This window comes from Phoca vitulina, unplaced genomic scaffold (assembly GCF_004348235.1).
Source record: "Phoca vitulina isolate PV1807 unplaced genomic scaffold, GSC_HSeal_1.0 scaffold65, whole genome shotgun sequence".
NCBI classification, from domain to species: Eukaryota; Metazoa; Chordata; class Mammalia; order Carnivora; family Phocidae; genus Phoca; species Phoca vitulina.
This window is the reverse complement of record NW_022589768.1, coordinates 11,688,937-11,707,666: the sequence shown is the minus strand read 5'-3', so window position 1 is coordinate 11,707,666 and position 18,730 is coordinate 11,688,937. Positions and strand designations below refer to the sequence as shown.

At 38.9% G+C, this 18,730-nt stretch overlaps 1 protein-coding gene across 8 annotated transcripts in view; it reads right to left on the bottom strand.

Annotated features, from left to right (window-relative positions):
* The window catches only part of CHD2 (chromodomain helicase DNA binding protein 2), a 134,696-nt gene that overhangs the window by 51,074 nt on the left and 64,892 nt on the right, over positions 1-18,730 (bottom strand). For all 8 annotated transcript variants that reach the window (XM_032391984.1, XM_032391986.1, XM_032391992.1 and 5 more), the window contains 4 exons: positions 16,786-16,875; positions 15,797-15,987; positions 4,798-4,986; positions 136-298 (listed from right to left, as the gene is read on the bottom strand). In XM_032391984.1, coding sequence (XP_032247875.1) covers positions 136-298; positions 4,798-4,986; positions 15,797-15,987; positions 16,786-16,875 — 633 coding nt within the window. The remainder of the gene's footprint in view (positions 1-135; positions 299-4,797; positions 4,987-15,796; positions 15,988-16,785; positions 16,876-18,730) is intronic.

Sequence of the window (18,730 nt, the reverse complement as noted above, 5' to 3'; positions counted from 1 at the left end):
TTTTTCCTAGTGAACTACCCTCACCAATTTTCAAAGCTTCTTCTGATGCTCCTTGAAGAGTCATCAGAGGAGGAAAGAGCTTCTACCGACATTGGAGGATTTGAGAACGTAATTATAAACAAGGTGGCCACGTACCAGGAGAACCTCCTGCCCATTCTCTCGCTCGTTCTCCTCGGGGGGCTTGATCAGGTAGCAGTGGTTACAGCACTTTTTCAACTCCATCACAATATTCAGGAAACCAGACGTGCTGCCTCTTGTCCCTTTGGCAAGAGCCTTGTAATTCCTGGTCAGAATCCATCTGCAAATCAAAATAATGATGTTCTTCAATTAGAAGAAACAGAGAATCAGAGGCCTCAGAAGACTGTGAGAGAGAGCAGTGCTACTGGAAGCACAAAAACGAGAACATAAAAGACATGAGACCATTAAGAAGGCATGGAGGGATGTGGTATTCTGCACCTCCTGCCACCTGTCTGGGTCTGCTACATCTTTGGTCTGATTCAGAATGTTAACCACAGGGTAAACACTGCTCTACTGGGCATTTCGACCTGAGCACAGAAAACTGAAAGGAAATAACAACAGTGAAACATATATATACACACATACGCACACGTGTCAAATAAGGACGGTTACTGAAGCACTCTTTCTCACAACATACAAACGGAAGAAAGCTATCTAACAGGAGGAGACTAGTTAAATTAGGATTACGATCAGATGGAAGCTATGTACCCATTTACAAATTGTTGTGAAAGGGCATTTTACACGATAAAATGCTCATGGTAACTGTGTTTTATATCCAAATTTTAAAAAAGGGAAGGAGAAATACGTATGTATATCCACATGTAAGCTTTAACCATACACTATAAAATATTAAAAGTGCTTTTCTTTTTTTTAAAGATTTTATTTATTTGACAGAGAAAGACACAGCAAGAGAGGGAACACAAGCAGGGCGAGTAGGAGAGGGAGAAGCAGGACGCTTAACGACTGAGCCACCCAGGCGCCCCTAAAAGTACTTTTTTTCCTGAGCAATGGAATTTCTTTACACTGTTAGCAATCCCACTTTCAGGACTCTACCTCAAAGTAGAATGCTCAAGGATTTTCACTGAAGCCCTACTTCTAAGAGTAAAGTATTTGAAACAATCTAAATGTCCACCACTAGGGGGCTGCGCTGAATAAACTATGCTACGGATCCACAATGGAATACTACACAGTTGTAAAAAGAAAAGAGGAATAGCTTTATAATCTACTGTGGAGTGTTTTTCAATCATTAAGTGAAAAATGTAAGGTACAGAAAAATGTATATGGTATGCTGTCGATGTAGGAAGGAGGGAGACAGCAAAAAAGTTAAAATGCATTTGCTTGTGTTTTAAAAATTAAAAAATAAAGGAAAGGTAGACATTAAGAATTTTAAAACTGGTAATTATTATTACCTCGGGTAAAGAGGGACTAGAATGAAGGTGACAAGGAAATAAACTATGTATCTTTGACCACAGCAGGCTTCTGTAGCTTTGCCTTTGGGAACTCTACAAATATTACAAATAATTATGAAGCAAAATTAAGCAAAGCCAACTTTAAAAAAAAAAAAAAAACTAAACGAAATAAATAACCCATTGTATCTAGCTGGCAGCCTAACCATAAGTAAGAAAAACTATCTCAAAGTACTTTAAGACTCATCCATTTCTAATGGAATATACCTTTAAAAACAAAAAAATACCATTAAAAATTTTTGCCCTTCCTCTGTTTTTGTTATTCACATTGCTGATGGTAATCCAGGCACTATTACTACTAAGACTGTGTGTGTGGTGTTAAACAGGCTGGTGCCGTTAAGAAGTGGAATTTCGACAGAATGGGAGAAGATATTTGCAAATGACATATCAGATAAAGGGCTAGTATCCAAAATCTATAAAGAACTCATCAAACTCAACACCAAAAGAACAAAGAATCCAATCAAGAAATGGGCAGAAGACATGAACAGACATTTCTCCAAAGAAGACATCCAAATGGCCAACAGACACATGAAAAAGTGTTCAATATCGCTCGGCATCAGGGAAATCCAAATCAAAACCTCAATGAGATACCACCTCACACCAGTCAGAATGGCTAAAATTAACAAGTCAGGAAATGACAGATGTTGGCGGGGATGCGGAGAAAGGGGAACCCTCCTACACTGTTGGTGGGAATGCAAGCTGGTGCAGCCACTCTGGAAAACAGTATGGAGGTTCCTCAAAAAGTTGAAAATAGAGCTACCATATGATCCAGCAATTGCACTACTGGGTATTTACCCCAAAGATACAAAAGTAGGGACCCGAAAGGCTACGTGCACCCCGATGTTTATAGCAGCAATGTCCACAATAGCCAAACTGTGGAAAGAGCCAAGATGTCCATCAACAGAGGAATGGATAAAGAAGATGTGGTATATATATACAATGGAATATTATGCAGCCATCAAAAGGAATAAGATCTTGCCATTTGCAACGACGTGGATGGAACTGGAGGGTATTATGCTGAGCGAAATAAGTCAAACAGAGAAAGACATGTATCATATGACCTCACTGATATGAGGAATTCTTAATCTCAGGAAACAAACTGAGGGTTGCTGGAGTGGGGGGTGGGGTGGGAGGGATGGGGTGACTGGGTGATGGACACTGGGGAGGGTATGTGTTCTGGTAAGCGCTGTGAATTGTGCAGGAGGGGAAGAATGAAGGGGGGGAAATCGGAGGGGGAGAAGAACCATGAGAGACGATGGACTCTGAAAAACAAACTGAGGGTTCTAGAGGGGAGGGGGTTGGGAGGATGGATTAGCCTGGTGATGGGTATTGAGGAGGGCACGTTCTGCATGGAGCACTGGGTGTTATGCACAAACAATGAATCATGGAACACTATATCTAAAACTAATGATGTAATGTATGGGGATTAACATAACAATAAAAAAATTAAAAAAAAAAAAAAAGAAGAAGTGGAATTTCTGGTATGGGTATAAGACCATTAAGGTCAAATAAAATCTCTCAGTTAAAAAAATCATGATGTATTTCTTATCTTTAAAAACAAATTTCCTAAAACAAATAAAAATAAAAACAAACAAATTTCCTAATTCTGTCCACTGAAAAAGCCTGTCAACGATGTCCAGTGCGGCTGCAGTCACAGCTCCCGTGCCCATTCTGAGGTCTCCAAATTCCACTTTCCAATAAAACAGTACACAGAGCTTGTTGGATATATGGCTGACTCCCACTGTGGAGCAGGAAACAAGATGAATGTGAACATTTTATTCCAGAAAGCAAAAAGCTCTGAGCTACAACTAGGATTATGTCAAAAGGACTCCAAACTAACTTGAATGAGCTCCTCCTGGCTAAAAATGGAGCCATTAGACCAGGAGTATAAAAGAATAACTGTCACAGAATAAAACATGAATATGCTTATCGATGAATTTAAAATCATACCAAAACAAATCTCACTGGTCAAAACTTTTGAAGAAGGGTCAATATAACCTATTATTTCTTTTAAAGATGTAAAAACGCCAACACGAATGGACCTTAAGCATATTATGCTAAGTGAGATAAGTCAGACAGAAAAAAACAAGTACCGTATGATGTCATTAATATGTGGAATCCGAACAAGCCGAACTCAAAAAAACAGAATGTAAAATAGTGGTTACCTAGAAATGGGGGAATGGGACAGATGTTGTTTAAGGGTACGAACCTGCAATTAGTAAATAATCCCTAGAGATCTAATGCACCGCATATAGACAACAGTATCTGCTAAGAGACTGGAACTCAAACGTTCCAACCATTAAAAAGAAAGGGTCATTATGTCATGTGATAGAGGTGCTTAACTATCACTACAATGGCAACCATCTCATTACATATCAATGTATCAAAGTAACGTGTTGTACATCTTAAATTTACACATTATATGTCAAATATATTTCAGTTTAAAAAATAATAGAGGCAGGGCGCCTGGGTAGCTCAGTCTGTTAAGCGTCTGCCTTCGGCTCAGTCATGATCCCGGGGTCCTGGGATCAAGTGCTGCATTGGGCTCCTTGCTCAGCAGGGAGCCTGCTTCTCCCTCTCTGCCTGCTGCTTGTGCTCTCTCTCCCGGCTTATGCGTGCGCTCGTGCTCTCTCTCACACAAATAAATAAATAAAATCTAAAAAAAAAAGAAAGAAAAGAAAAAAAACGAAAGCACATTCTATACCACCCCCGTCCCAAACCCAGCTTTCTGCCTATCATAACCTAACCAAGCCCACAACCTGCCCAGGCCACGTGGAGTGCCAAAAAGGAGAGCGTCTCCCCCTTGCAGCACAGAGCTGAGCACTTTTCCTTCTCAATTCCCACAGTGCCCTGCATATGCCTTGGTTATTAAACAACACTGTATTGACCCCTTGTCTCTACTCTGTCTTCCCTCTTAAGCAACACTTCTGGCAGGAACACACTGCACTCATCTTCATACTCCCAGTATGTAGCAGGATGCCTACCACACTGCAGAATCTTAATAAATGATTCAGTGAATAGCAGAGAAGAAATAGATGAATGAGTGAAATATGCCTGTTTGTTGGAGGGGGATTAGCACTAACTAACATTACTTCAGACCACCTACAGAATGAAAAGTGCTAAAGTGCTATGCAAATTCTCACCCAAATAAAAAAGCAAGAACAATAAAACTTCCTCTTTCTAACCATGAATATACTGCTACTCACATCTGTGTTCAGGCATCACTGAAAAAAGCAGTTTGTCAACTGTGTACCTCATGGCTTCCTTGTACAGATGCTAATCCTACTGTGGCGTGACCCAGCCCGTAGCTTACTTGTAATACTGCTTCTGCAGAGCCGACATCTCCACCCTGAGGATCTGTTCCACTTTGGCAGGAAGGGATTTCTCCACGTCCTTTTTAACCCTCCGGAGGAGGAAGGGCTCCAGCACCTTATGGAGACTCTGGTAGCCATTCTCCCTCCCTTTCCCGTGGTCCTCTTCAAAATCTTCCCAGAATTCAAACCTGGAAATAAAACAAGACAGCATTTGTTACAGAAGCAACCAGGAAGGGGGGAAAAAAGCATTTTTCAAACTAAAATTTCAATTAACTAAATGGAAAAAAACAAATCTGAGGGAAAAAAAAAAAGTCTCTTCCCTATAAGGAAACGTAAATTTTACCAGTCGCTAGCTCATGGACACAAGAGAGGGGAAAACAAAAAGGGAAGGGAAAACCAACTGAATCAATCCCATCTGTCTACAATGTGATAACATTAGGTTTCCAATGCTCAGACTGGGTCTAGAGTTCACAAGACATTTCAGTATAATATGCAATGAGTATATAAGCATAGATAAGTTATTGTCATGAAACATTCTGCAGAAAAATTAATAAGCTATCTTTAATAAGCTGCAATTTCTTGGGAAAACAAATTCAGAGGTAAGAGAATAACTAGTGGCAATATTACAGCTGTCACCGCGTAAAGGTGAAAGTCTGTTACACAATTTCCATCAATAATCTTCACTGTTCCTAGATGAATGGATTATAATGACAGTCAACAAGACTATGGCCCCCAAATAAAAATAACAATACAAGTGATAACAATTTAACAGTATTAGAACTTGGGGACACAAATTTTACTAATAAATTTAAAAACCTGTCACCGTAGTAATTCTGCCTCAATTCTATAGATAAAAGTTTCTCATGTTTAAATCTTAATTCAGTCATCTCTGACTCACTAAAAGACCTATGGCAGAAGTCCAGAATAGGTCACTGTGAACAGATTTCTTTCAAAAAACAAAAAAAAATTGAAGGAAACTTCTTTTATGAGGACTGAAAAAACTGTGCACTGTCCTGCCACTAGAAGGTCGGGGAAGCACCTGGAGAACCAGCTGGACCCTGTGTGCAGACTGATGCTCAGCTGGGGAGAACAGGCCAAGGAAGGAGGTGAGAACCGTAAGCTTCCCGGCCTGCTCTCTGACAACCAGGCGGCCCCCCTGTGCTGAGACCAGTCATGCCCCAGAAGACAGAACACTACCCAGAGTCTGGAAGACGCAAGAGCATCTGCCCTCTGCGTCGCGACGGCAAGTCAGAGGACAGATGCCAGCACCCCACAGAGCACCACAGCGTCAACAGCGTCTGCTGCTGTTTCTGCACGGACGATGGCCACTCATGTCATCACGTACTGGGAGGTGGATCAACACCTGAGCCTCAGTAACACCCGGTAAACACACGAAACAGCCATCTTCGGAGAAGCAGACAAAAGACCCCTGGAGTAGAAATCTAAAAACATCACTAAAGCTTACAAACTGATAAACCTGAGTGTATTCTGTCACACTGATATGCAAATACTCCAGGAACAAAACTAAATGAGGAATTAAAACTAGTAAGCGGATTAAAAGGAACTACGCCAACTGGACTATCTCAGTGCTAGGGGATGGCACGTCACCCACAAAACTTATGAAGCAACTGGAAGCCAGGGACTATCACTGAATTAGGCTATTCTCTGAAAAGCTGGGTGACAATTTCAAGCTAATATTTTAATTCACATAATACTCGCTATCATGAAGTAAAACTGTATTAGTCTAAAAACTTCAATATAAACCTTATTTACAAGATTTACTTCCCCTACTGTTTTAGGCAATAAGTATTTTCACCTGCCTAGTGTACTCTCACCAAATTAAAAGTTAACTTGACACAGTATTTCTTTATATACACGCTGAGTGGTTTATGCATTGTCTATGACTTCTTTCCCTCTAAACAGCAGAGATGAGTCGCTGTAACAGAGACCGTAACGCCTATAAGCTAGAAATGTTTCTTATCAGGTCCTTTAAGAAAAAATTTGCTGTTCCCTGCAATAGAAAACTATCAACTTAAAATACTACATACATAAAAGATAGAGGGTTACAGTGATGAACTTAATAATGACATCATGCCACAGCCTAGAGATTATTTTAGATCTATCCCTGTTATTAACTTGCGAACATAAAATGTGACTCTCACGAAAGTACAAATAATTTTGATTACTTAAATTTTCCAGACTTTGGGATTTTAGAAAATAGAAGTTCACTCTACTGAAGAACAACAAAGAAGAAAATTAAATCAAAGCAGTGAAACAGTATGCCAGAAGTCATGTGATTAATATGTAAAGGGAAAGGTGCAAAAAAAAATCAGACCGGCCTAGACAGCAGAAGCAAAAGTAAAACAAAACAAACAAAAAAAAACCCACACATTTCTTATACTAAGAGCTTACATCTCTGAAATATGCTCTATCAAGTTATTTTGTGGAGTGGGTATGCAGTATACTTTGCAAGTGATTATGAACAGGCTTGCCTTATCTTTTTCTACCTTTAATACCAAGCCCCATGCTTTGCAAAACAGTACAAACAAAATAATTGATTGGCACATATTTATAATAAGGGTAAGTGATCAGATTTATAAAAAGGGTGGTAGTGTGGTCAGAGCCACCATGCAGGAAAGAAAGTAACATTTCAGTAGGTTAAAAAGACGACTAACTTCTGGATTTAAAAACCAATGGCCTGTCACAGTTGAGGAGGTAAAGGTTCAAAAGTTATCTGACCAAACTTAATTCCTTTCTATACACTAATATTTCTCCAATGGATCATTTCTTTGAAAGGACTAAGTGGTTCCGTAGAGCCACCTGGAACCTAAGGAACTACCACTAAGGATGGGGAAAATACTGCACAGGATTTTGGTCACCTGCAAAGCAAGCTCAGGCAGAAACAAAGGTAAACCTTAACTCCTTGGGAATTATATACATCTTTGTGGCAAACAATCTTTTTAAAAATGTTTGAAAATGATAGTATTTTTTTAAAAGTTTTATTTGAGAGAGAGAGTACGAGCACAAGCTGGGGGTGGAGGGGCAGAAGGAGAGGGAGAAGCAAGACTCCCCACTGAGCAGGGAGCCCAACACAGGGCTCAATCCCAGGACCTGGGATCATGACCTTAGCCGAAGGTAGACACTTAACGCTTAGCCAAAGGCAGAGTCACCCAGGCACCCCGAAAATGATAATTTTTTTTTAAAAGATTTTATTTATTTATTTGACAGAGAGAGACAGCGAGAGAGGGAACACAAGCAGAGGGAGTGGGAGAAGGAGAAGCAGGCTCCCATGGAGCAGGGAGCCCGATGCGGGGCTCGATCCCAGGACCCTGGGATCATGACCTGAGCCGAAGGCAGATGCTTAACAACTGAGACACCCAAGCACCCCGATAATATTTTAAAAACAAAGTTTTCAAAGAGAAAAAGCTCTCTTAAACACACACACACACAACTGCATCTCTAACTCCATCATTCCAAAAGTAATTCAACTGGCCACAAGGAACACTTTAGAAGAACTATTAGAACGATAATCTCTACTAGGAATGCCACAGTTGCTAAACAGCAGCAAAAAAAATTAATTATGAACAATTAGGAGCCAAAATCTCTACCACCCAATTCAGTAGTCAAGTACAAAAGGGCAAATCTAGCTAACCATTCATTGGTGGAAACTATGCACCATTCTTTTTTGAGGTGACAAGCACAGATGTCCCCATGGTGCCTCAAGACTCCTACCATGTAGAATGCTTTTACCTCTTCTCAATGGTGCTATGAAGGATATACTTTTTGTCTTAGAATCTAAAACTCAAAGGACATTTACCTTGGTCACAGAAGACCTCAAACTAATCTCCGTCCAACCAACTCATTAATTGTCTGATATGGGACACACTTCATCATCTAAGTCAACATTCTGAAGCTAAACTGTTCCAGTGTATCAAAAAGATCCAACACGAAAAGTTTAAAGTAGTAGTTTAAAGTAATACACATAAAAATTCTCTATTTCAGAAAACAAAGATTAACAATAAATAATAGATAATCTCGACTATTCCTGAACTTTTATACATTATCTGTTTTATAGCACCTGTACCTTTGAGAAGCACACTTTATAAAAACATGGCCCTCTGCTAATACCTGATGAATAGGGTACTCAAGAATGTTTAAAAAAAGGAAAGGGCATGGTGAGTGGGGGGATGCGGTAATCGGGTGATGGGCATTAAGGAGTGCAATTGAAGTAATGAGCACTGGGTGTTGTATGCAACTGATGAATCACTAAACTCTCTCTCTGAAACTTAAAACTTAAGTTAAAAAAAACTTAAAAAAAAAAAGAAGAAGAAGAAGAGGGCAACTGCCTCCATCCTCAGGCCACTATCGAGTCAGAGCTCTGGGAAGGGACAGAGGACCCAGGTGAGAAGCAACAGGACAGACAAGAGAGCAGCAATGAGATGGGTGAAACATGACAGGAAAAGGAACCTTCTATAGAACACAGTGTTTCTCGACTGGTGGTGATTCTGCCTCCCTGTGGGACACTGGGAATGCCTGGAGACATTTTTGGTTCTCAAAACTGAGAAAGGGGGCAGCTACTGGCACATGGTGGGTAGTGGCCAGGGATGCTGCTAAACATCCTCTAATACAAAGGACAGCCCTGACAAAAAGAATTATCCAGCCCAAAATGTTAATAGTACTGAGGCTGAGAAACCCTGCTCTGAGAGAAGGCAGAGGAAGGAGGGGTGTCGAGGGGGCTCCACTCCCAGAAGCACACCCCATCATGAGGATGCCTGCAAACACAGGAAGTAGTTTAAGCCTATTCTACTGACAGCTGTAGTGAGGGCGGCACAGAGTGGTCAAATTTCTCTACTCATCTGAAGAGTCTTAAAACTCTCCTTGAAAAATAAAAGTGAAAAAAGGACAGCCACAGACAAACGAAAACACAGAATTTGTTGCTAGTAGGTCTGCATTACAAGAAATAGTAATCTGTTACATTTTACCAGAGGTAGGTCAGCATTAATCTGAAGAAGAATGTGATGAGATGCACATTAAAAACTCTAGCAAACAGTAAGAAAATAACTTTTACAAAAATCAATTAACAGAAGAAGTAAAATGGCACATTAGAAAATAATTGTTCAAACAAAAAGGCAGTAAAGGAGGAATAGAAACAAAAAAGACAGACATATGGGGGAAAAAACCAAAATAGCAGACATAAATCCAACCATAGCAATAATTACATTAAATGTGAATGAACTAAACCCTTTAATGAAAAGGCAGAGATTGTCAGACAAAATCCAACTATATGCTGTCTAAAAGAGACACATTTTAGACTCATAAAAAAAAGTTAAAAGTAAAGTGATGGAAAACAATATACCATGCAGTTACCAAAAGAGAGCTAAAGAGCTGTCATATCACACAAAATAGATCTAAGGAACAAGAAATATTACTAGAGATAAAGAGGGAGATTTCATGATAAAAAGATCAATATATCAGGAACACAGAACAATTATGAATGTGCACAAACCTAATACCAAAACCCCTCAAAATACATGAAGGAAAATCTCACAGAACCAAAAGAAGTACATCATTCAACAACTACAGTTAATTACTGAAATGTTTCACTGTCAATAACAGAATTAGACATGAAGTCAGCAAAGGTATGTAAGACTTGAATAAGACTATTTATTAACTAAGTTGATGTAATGGACAGAACTCTACCCTATGAAAGCAAAGTATTGTTCTTTTCAAGTGCACAAAGAACATTCTCCAAAATAGAAAATATACTAGACCATATAACAAGTAACAGTAAATTCATTTAAAACATGTTCTCTAAGATAAAATTAAATTATGAATCATTCAGGAAATACCTAAATATTTCAAATTAACCAACACACTTAAAACAAAACCCATGCACCAAATAAGGAATCACAAGAGAAATCAGAAAACAGGTGAAACTGAATGAAAGCCAAAACACATGGTATCAACATTCGCTGTAGAGGGAACCTATATCTTTAAACACCCATATCGGGAAAAGGAAAAAAGGCCTTAAATCAGTAATCTAAGCTTCCACCTTAAGAGAAAATGAGAAAATTAAATAAAAGGCAATAATAAAGATGAGAACAGAAATATGTAAAATAGAAAACAAAGAAAGTCAAAAGTTGGTTTCTTTTGAAAACATCCCCCAAATTGTTAAACCTTTAGCTGAAACGACCATGAAAAAAAGACACAAATTACCACAATCAAAAATTACTGAGATCACAATTTATCCTTCAAAAAGTAAAAGGATCATGAGGAAACACTATAACATTATGCCAACAAATCAGACAACTTAGACAAAATGAACAAATTCTTAGACACAGATTAACAAAACTAAATGAAGAAGAAACAGAAAACCTGAATAGATCTGTAACTAGAAACTGAATTAAGTCATTAAAAATTTTCCCACATAGGGACACCTGGGTGGCTCAGTCGGTTGAATGTCTGCCTTCAGCTCAGGTCATGATCCCAGGGTCCCGCATCAGGCTCCTTGCTCAGCGGGGAGCCTGCTTCTCCCTCTGCCTGCTCTGCCTGCCACTCCCCCTGCTTGTGTGCTCTGACAAATAAATAAAATCTTAAAAAATTTTTTTTAATTTTCCCACATAGAAAAGCTAGGGCCCACCCACATGGCTACACTGGTGAATCCTATCAAGTATTTTTAAAAAGAAGTAACACCAATCCTAATAAATTCTTTCAGAAAATAAAGGAAGAAAGAACATTTTCCATTTCATTCTATTATCCTGATACCAAAGCCAGGCAGACATCACACACACACACTCGAGCACACGCACACTTGCATAGAACTAGAGACTAAAATCCCTCAAAAACAAAGATGCAAAAGTCTTTTAACAAAATATTAGCAAAATGAATCCAGAAACACATAAAAAGGATGCAACATCATGACTAAGTCAGATTTATCACAGGAATGCAAGACTGTCTTAACGTCTATAAAGTAACTATTGGTAGAATAAAGAACAAAAACCATAGTCATCTCAATAGATCCCGGGGGGGGGGGGGGGGGGACACGATGACATGAGACAAAAATCTAACACTCATTCATTATAAAAACTAGGAATAGAAGAAAACTTCCTCAACCCATTAAAGGGTATTTACAAAAATTCTATAGCTAACATCCTGTTCCCAATTCTTATTCAACATGGACATTCCAAAGAATACCACAGGGCAGGAAGTAAGAGGCATCCATCCACATTGTAAAAGTAGAACTTCTTTTACTTGGAGAGGTGATCTTATACCTAGAAAACACTAATAAAGAAAGAACAACAAAAAGAGTGGAAATAATTTTTGCAAGCTCCTAAGATACAAGATTGCTATAAAAAACTCACTCTATTACAATCTGAAAATTAGATTAAAAAATCAAAATAAGTATGAATAAATTTAACAAAAGAAGTATAAGCCTAATAACATTGAAAACTACTAAACACTGTTGAGAAAAATTACAGAAGATCTAAATAGAGGAAACTTTCTATGATGATAACTTAGAAGGCTCAATATTGTTAAGATGATAATTCTAAATTGATACCTACATTCAACACAATGCCTATCAAAATTCTAGCAGAATTTTTTTCCTTTCAGAAATTAACAAGCTGATCCTAAAATGCCTATGGGAATACAAGGAACTAGAACAGCCAAAGTAATTTTGATAAAGAACAAACTGAATTTGTATTTCACCATTTTAAAAATCAGTATAAAGCCACAGTGACCAAGACAGTGTGGCATCAGTATAAGGGCAGAAATACGTTATCAACAGATCAAAACTGAGAATCCAGAAACAGAACCTTACATTCATGATCTCATCTGATTTTCAACAAAGGTACCAAGGCAAAGGTATGCTTTTCTTTTTTTCTAAGATTTTTATTTTATTTATTTATTCATAAGAGACAGAGAGAGAGAGAGGCAGAGGGAGAAGCAGGCTCCCTGCTGAGCAGGGAGCCCGATGCAGGACTCAATCCCAGGACCCGAGGATCACCACCCGAGCCGAAGGCAGACGCCCAACCATCTGAGCCACCCAGGCACCCAAGAAAGGTATGCTTTTCAACAAATGGCACTAGGACAACTTCCAAAATCCCACTGCAAAAAAATGACCTTAAGTCCTCACACTTCACACTATAAACAGAAAGTGCAAAATGGAACAGAGACCTAAACATAAGAATTAAAATTCCTATAAGAAAATAAAGAAGAGGGCGCCTGGGTGGCTCAGTCATTGGGCGTCTGCCTTCGGCTCAGGTCATGATCCCAGGGTCCTGGGATCGAGCCCCATCTCGGGCTCCCTGCTCAGCAGGAAGCCTGCTTCTCCCTCTCCCACTCCCCCTGCTTGTGTTCCCTCTCGCTGTCTCTCTCTGTCAAATAAATAAATAAAATCTTAAAAAAAAAAAAAAAGAAAGTCTTTGTGACCTTAGGTTAAGCAAATATGTCTTATTTTATGACATTAAGCACAATCCATTAAAAAATTGATAAATTATACCTCATCAAATTTATAAACGTTTTGTTCTTCAAAGACAACATTAAAAAAATAGCCACAGATTGGGACAAAATACTTGCAAATCATAAAGCACCTGAATCTGGAATACAAAAGAGTGAAGGAAGGAAGGAAGGAAGGAAGGATCTCTTCGACTCTTGAGACAACCTAATTTACAAATAGGCAAGGAAGACTTAAGACATTTCACCAAAGATACACAAATGGCTAATGAACACATGAACAGATGTTCAACATTATCATTCATTGTAGAAATGCAATTCTGAGCCACAATGAGATACCACTACACTCCTACCAGAATGACTAGAACCCAAAAGACTGACAAGTATTGGTGACCATATAGAGAAACTAAAAATTCAAACATTTCTGGTGGGAATGGCAAATGGAAAACAGCCTGGTAGCTTCTTAAGTTAAATACATACTTTCCAAACAATCCGGCAATTTCACTAAGTATCTAATGAAGATAAATAAAAATATATGTCCACGCACAGACGCAACAGCCCAAAACTGCAGCAACCTAAATGTCCATCAACTAGTGACTGGACGCACAGATAATGGAATACTACTCCATTTTAAGAGAATTAACTCCTGATAAACTCTATGACACAGGTGAAGCTCAAAAAAGTATTATGCTGGGGGCGCCTGGGTGGCTCAGTCGTTAAGCGTCTGCCTTCGGCTCAGGTCATGATCCCAGGGTCCTGGGATCGAGCCCCGCATCGGGCTCCCTGCTCCGCGGGAAGCCTGCTTCTCCCTCTCCCATTCCCCCTGCTTGTATTCCCTCTCTCACTGTGTCTCTGTCAAATAAATAAATAAAATCTTTAAAAAAAAAAAAAAAGTATTATGCTAAATGAAATAAGCCAGAAACAAAAGACTACTTATTAGGATTCCATTTATATGAAATTCTAGAGAAGTTAAATCTCTAGAGATGAAAACCAATTACTGATTGCCTAAGGCTAGAGGTAGAAGCAGAAATTAACTAGACAGACAAGACGGAACTTCTCTGGGTAAAGAAAATATTCTAAAACTAGATTATGATGGGTGCACAACTCCAGACATTTACTGAAAAATACTGAATTGTATCCTTACAATCATGTATTTCATGGTATCTAAACTGTATTTCAACACTTTACAAAAAGTTAACAACACATGGGGGAAGGGACCACTTTTATGTTTTTCATTATGCTATCCAAAACACGCCTTGCTCAGTTTATGCACATAGTAGGCACTAAAATCTTTTCTGAGTTAAAATAAAAACAAACTGTGGAGCATTTCTCTATCAATGTGACCCCTGACTGCTTACTGCACGCCAGAACCTACTCTAGGCAATGTGGACCACTGACGGATTACGTAAACCAGATCCCTGCTGCTTCTTATGCATAAATCTAATGACATGAGATGAATGAGGAAGAAATTAGACAAGGGAAGTGCCGTGAAGAAAATAAAACAGGGTAAGGTGATAAGCCCATCCCACAGGCAGCTTCAGTTAGGTGGTCTGAGGAGACATCGTAAAGGAAGTGGTCATGTAGGCTGAGGCAAAAATGTTAAGACGTGACTGGCCACGTGAAGATGAGGAGGGAGAACATTCCAGACAAAAAGAGTGGCAGGGGCCTGGCACATTACAGGTACAGGAAGATGACAAAATGGCTGAAGCAGAATGAGTGGTGAACAAAGTGGGACTGGAGGAGTCAGAGTACTATTGAGGGGCCACACAGACCAGGGTCTTCCAAGTTAGGGTAACAGATTTAGATTTCATTCCAAGGATCACTGAATACCACTGGATAACTTTTAAGTTTCAGGAAACATGCATAGCATCTCTCCCATAAAAATCTTCTCAGTAAAAACATTCCACGATTCTTTAGTAAGTTAAAGATCTGAATAACGCCTAATGCTGACAGCTTATTATCAAAGGTTTGGGTTTGGGGCGCCTGGGTGGCTCAGTCATTAAGCATCTGCCTTCGGCTCAGGTCATGATCCCAGGATCGTGGGATCGAGCCCTGCATCGGGCTCCCTGCTCCGCGGGGAAGCCTGCTTCTCCCTCTCCTACTCCCCCTGCTTGTATTCCCTCTCTAGCTGTGTCTCTGTCAAATAAATAAATAAAATCTTTAAAAAATAAAAAAATAAAAATAAAAGGTTTGGGTTTAAGATATTAATGCTTATCACACTGTGTATCTTATATACATCATTTCAATTATTAATTACCTTGTAACAACAGTGAGAAGGTCTGAGGTTTCCTATTTACCAATTATTTCCCCAAAGCATTAACTGATTTAAACATCTGGTAGGTAACTCCTCCTTGATATGCTGAATTCTGTGCCTCCTAACATTTATTATGGAACATTTTACTAATTTTGTTCCTGCACCAGTTTAATGTTTTGCTGTCCCCAAATCATGCCATCTGTTTTCCCTAAGGTCTATTTTTTAAAAGTTAAAAAGCATTGGCATTTCAGACATTCTCCATCTTTCGAAATACACAGGAAGGAGCTTACTTCTCCGGCATAATAAAGTGCAGCAAGGACCAGAGCTCCTTGAGGGAATTCTGAAGAGGGGTCCCCGTAATCAGGAGCCTATGGTGGGACTTGAAATCAATCAGAGTTTTATACAATAAAGAGTCATCATTCTTCAACCGATGGGCTTCATCCACTCCCAGAAAGGCCCAGTTAATACTGCCCAGCACAGTCTAAAGTAAAAACAAAACAGAACGAGCCACCAGGTCAGAAGGGAACCCAAAAGTACTTTCAAGTGTTAATTATCTCTGTACAAATACCATCACAAAGGTATACATAGAAAACATTTATTTTTCATGGACTTAAATTGTATTAGGACTCCTCTGTTTATTCTGTTTTTGGCCAGATTGGTGTCTACTCAGAAGAGCACATCACCATCCAAAAGGTTTTGGGGAGAGGGGGAGTCTCTTATGCCAGGCATTGCTGCATGCCCCACAGCAAGAACTCAAAAATTGGTATGCTGGGCAAAAACAATACAAAAACAAAAAACATGATTTTGCACTCTCGTTTAGTCTTTTCTGCCTATTCTCCACCCCAACCATGAAGCACAGAAACACCAAGAGCCACCAAATTGAACTCATTTACACTTATTATCACCAATGGGACCACCTGCCACATACATTTCTTAGTAATTGTAGAAAGGAGATGGTGTAAAGACCTTCATTTTTCTGTCCTCCTTGTAGAGACCATTCACATCATCTGCTGTGGAGAAATTCCTTGACAATGATATGATGGGAAATGCCCGGGATGGAGCTTAGGTAAGTTACTGGCCTCAATACCCTTTCATCCTGTTTAATTCAAATGGACTAAGCAATCTCAAGTCCCCTTCAACTGTAAAGTTCTGATTTTTATTTACAACCTTAACATTCTCTGTGGATTGTTTGTTCATTTGTTTGCTTTTTAAAATAAATAAAGAAAAGTAACAAGGCAAGCAGGAAGCAAGGACCCCACAATTTGGACAAGTCACACACCTTATCTTTTAGGAGGATCTCATATGTTGTTATAAGTGCATTGAACTTCAGCCTTTTAGTCTGAGAATGAATCCATTCATATTCCCGTATCTAGAAGAGAAATCAGTAATTAAGATACAAATTCTACTTTTACCTTTCTCTATCACCAGCAATCTTGTGATAGATGCAATAGCAACATGCCAAATAAAAAATAAACCTGACTAGAATTTAATGAATATTTTATACATTCTAAATTGACCTAAGCAACCACAATATAGAGCAGTTATAAGAGAATTAAAATATCACTGAGCAGCAAAAACTTTACAGCCAGGTTTCAAATAAACTGTCATCTTCCCCCACCTCCACTCCAACACAACTGACCAAAAACACGCATTGCATCTGCAATTAAACCCTGGTGACTTGAACTTATCTAGCAATCTCCCAAAATATGAATTTTCTTAAGAATATTTTATTATTCTTTGTTCTTTGGTAGGATAATACTTTTATTAATAAGTAGAACAAATCCCAACCTCTGGCTCAGTCAGAAATGTCATTAATCAAGAGCAGAAAGATGTGGCCTCCAAGAAAAAGGAAAGAGAAGGTTACAGGATTAAATGTAATTTAATATGACTGAAAATAATGTCAATGTAAAGGAACACAAAAACGAACATATCCATATGCAGTATAACTGGACACCCAGCAAGCATGATGGCCCATGACAAAGCTCCTGCAGTTTGGTTGTCCAGTTAGGAACTGCAGAACCGTGCAATGAGTGTGTGGGCAGGTGATCACCACCAAGTGGGAAGAAAGAGCAAAAAAAAAGGAGTATTGGACTCCACATAGAAAACTTCCCTGACTCAAGTTTTTTTTTTTTATGTTATGTTAATCACCATACATTACATCATTAGTTTTTGATGTAGTGTTCCATGATTCATTATTTGCATATAACACCCAGTGCTCCATGCAGAACGTGCCCTCTTTAATACCAGTCACCTGGCTGACCCTCAAGTTTTCAGAGTTCACTTTGTCTTCACCTTTGAATGCAGTGCTTGAAGCCATTTTGCATTATCTAGGAAGGTTTTTTTTTCTTTTGTAACGGTTAACAAATGGATTAGCAAAGCTAAGAACTGCTATATGCTTATAAACTCAAAATCAGAGCAGTGAAATCTGCCAGGGTTTAGGTTAGACAATTTGAATGAAAATATTTAATAAAAACAAACTTCAATCAGCATAATACATAACTCTCAAAGGCTTGAGGATTCCTGATGGCTTGCTCTTGTGGTAAGAAATCTCCCAGAAACAGTTTACTCTAATATACAGTAATGAAAGAGCAAAGGTCTGGGACCAGACACTTCTCTGTCCCAACCCCAGCTCTGCCACATTCTAGCTGGCCTGGAACAATGTTAAACTCTGAGAGTCCTTTTCTTCATCAATCAGTTAGAAAGAGCACCATCTACTTGGAGGACGATCATGAGGGTTATAGGTAATATACACAAAGCACCCAGCATGGGCCCTCACACGTAACAGGTACTTTTGAAAAAGTCAGTCATTATCAAGAAATGATTTGCTAAACAGAGATCAACTCAAGCTGCCTCTGTGCTCTATGTTCCTGATGCTCACGTTAAGGTTGAAAACAGACAAGTAATTCTCATTTCTATAGCCCTAGGATGGCTCATTGTCCTTTCTCTTTATTACTTCCTTAAAAATTCTGCAACCTCACCAGAGAGAGTAGCTCTCTGCTAAGCCAGCAAAAATAATATTAAAATTCCATGAGGTATTAACTCCATCTCATGATCCATTATAAAGCGGTCTTGGAAATACAAAAGACAGAGAAAACAAAAATACTGCAATCCAACTAAAAGAGATTCCCATTCATATACTGTCATTGCTTTCCTTTAAAATAGTAAGCATGTTTTAAAGAATATCTGAGTTGCATTTTTGTGATACATAAATCTCCCAACATTGG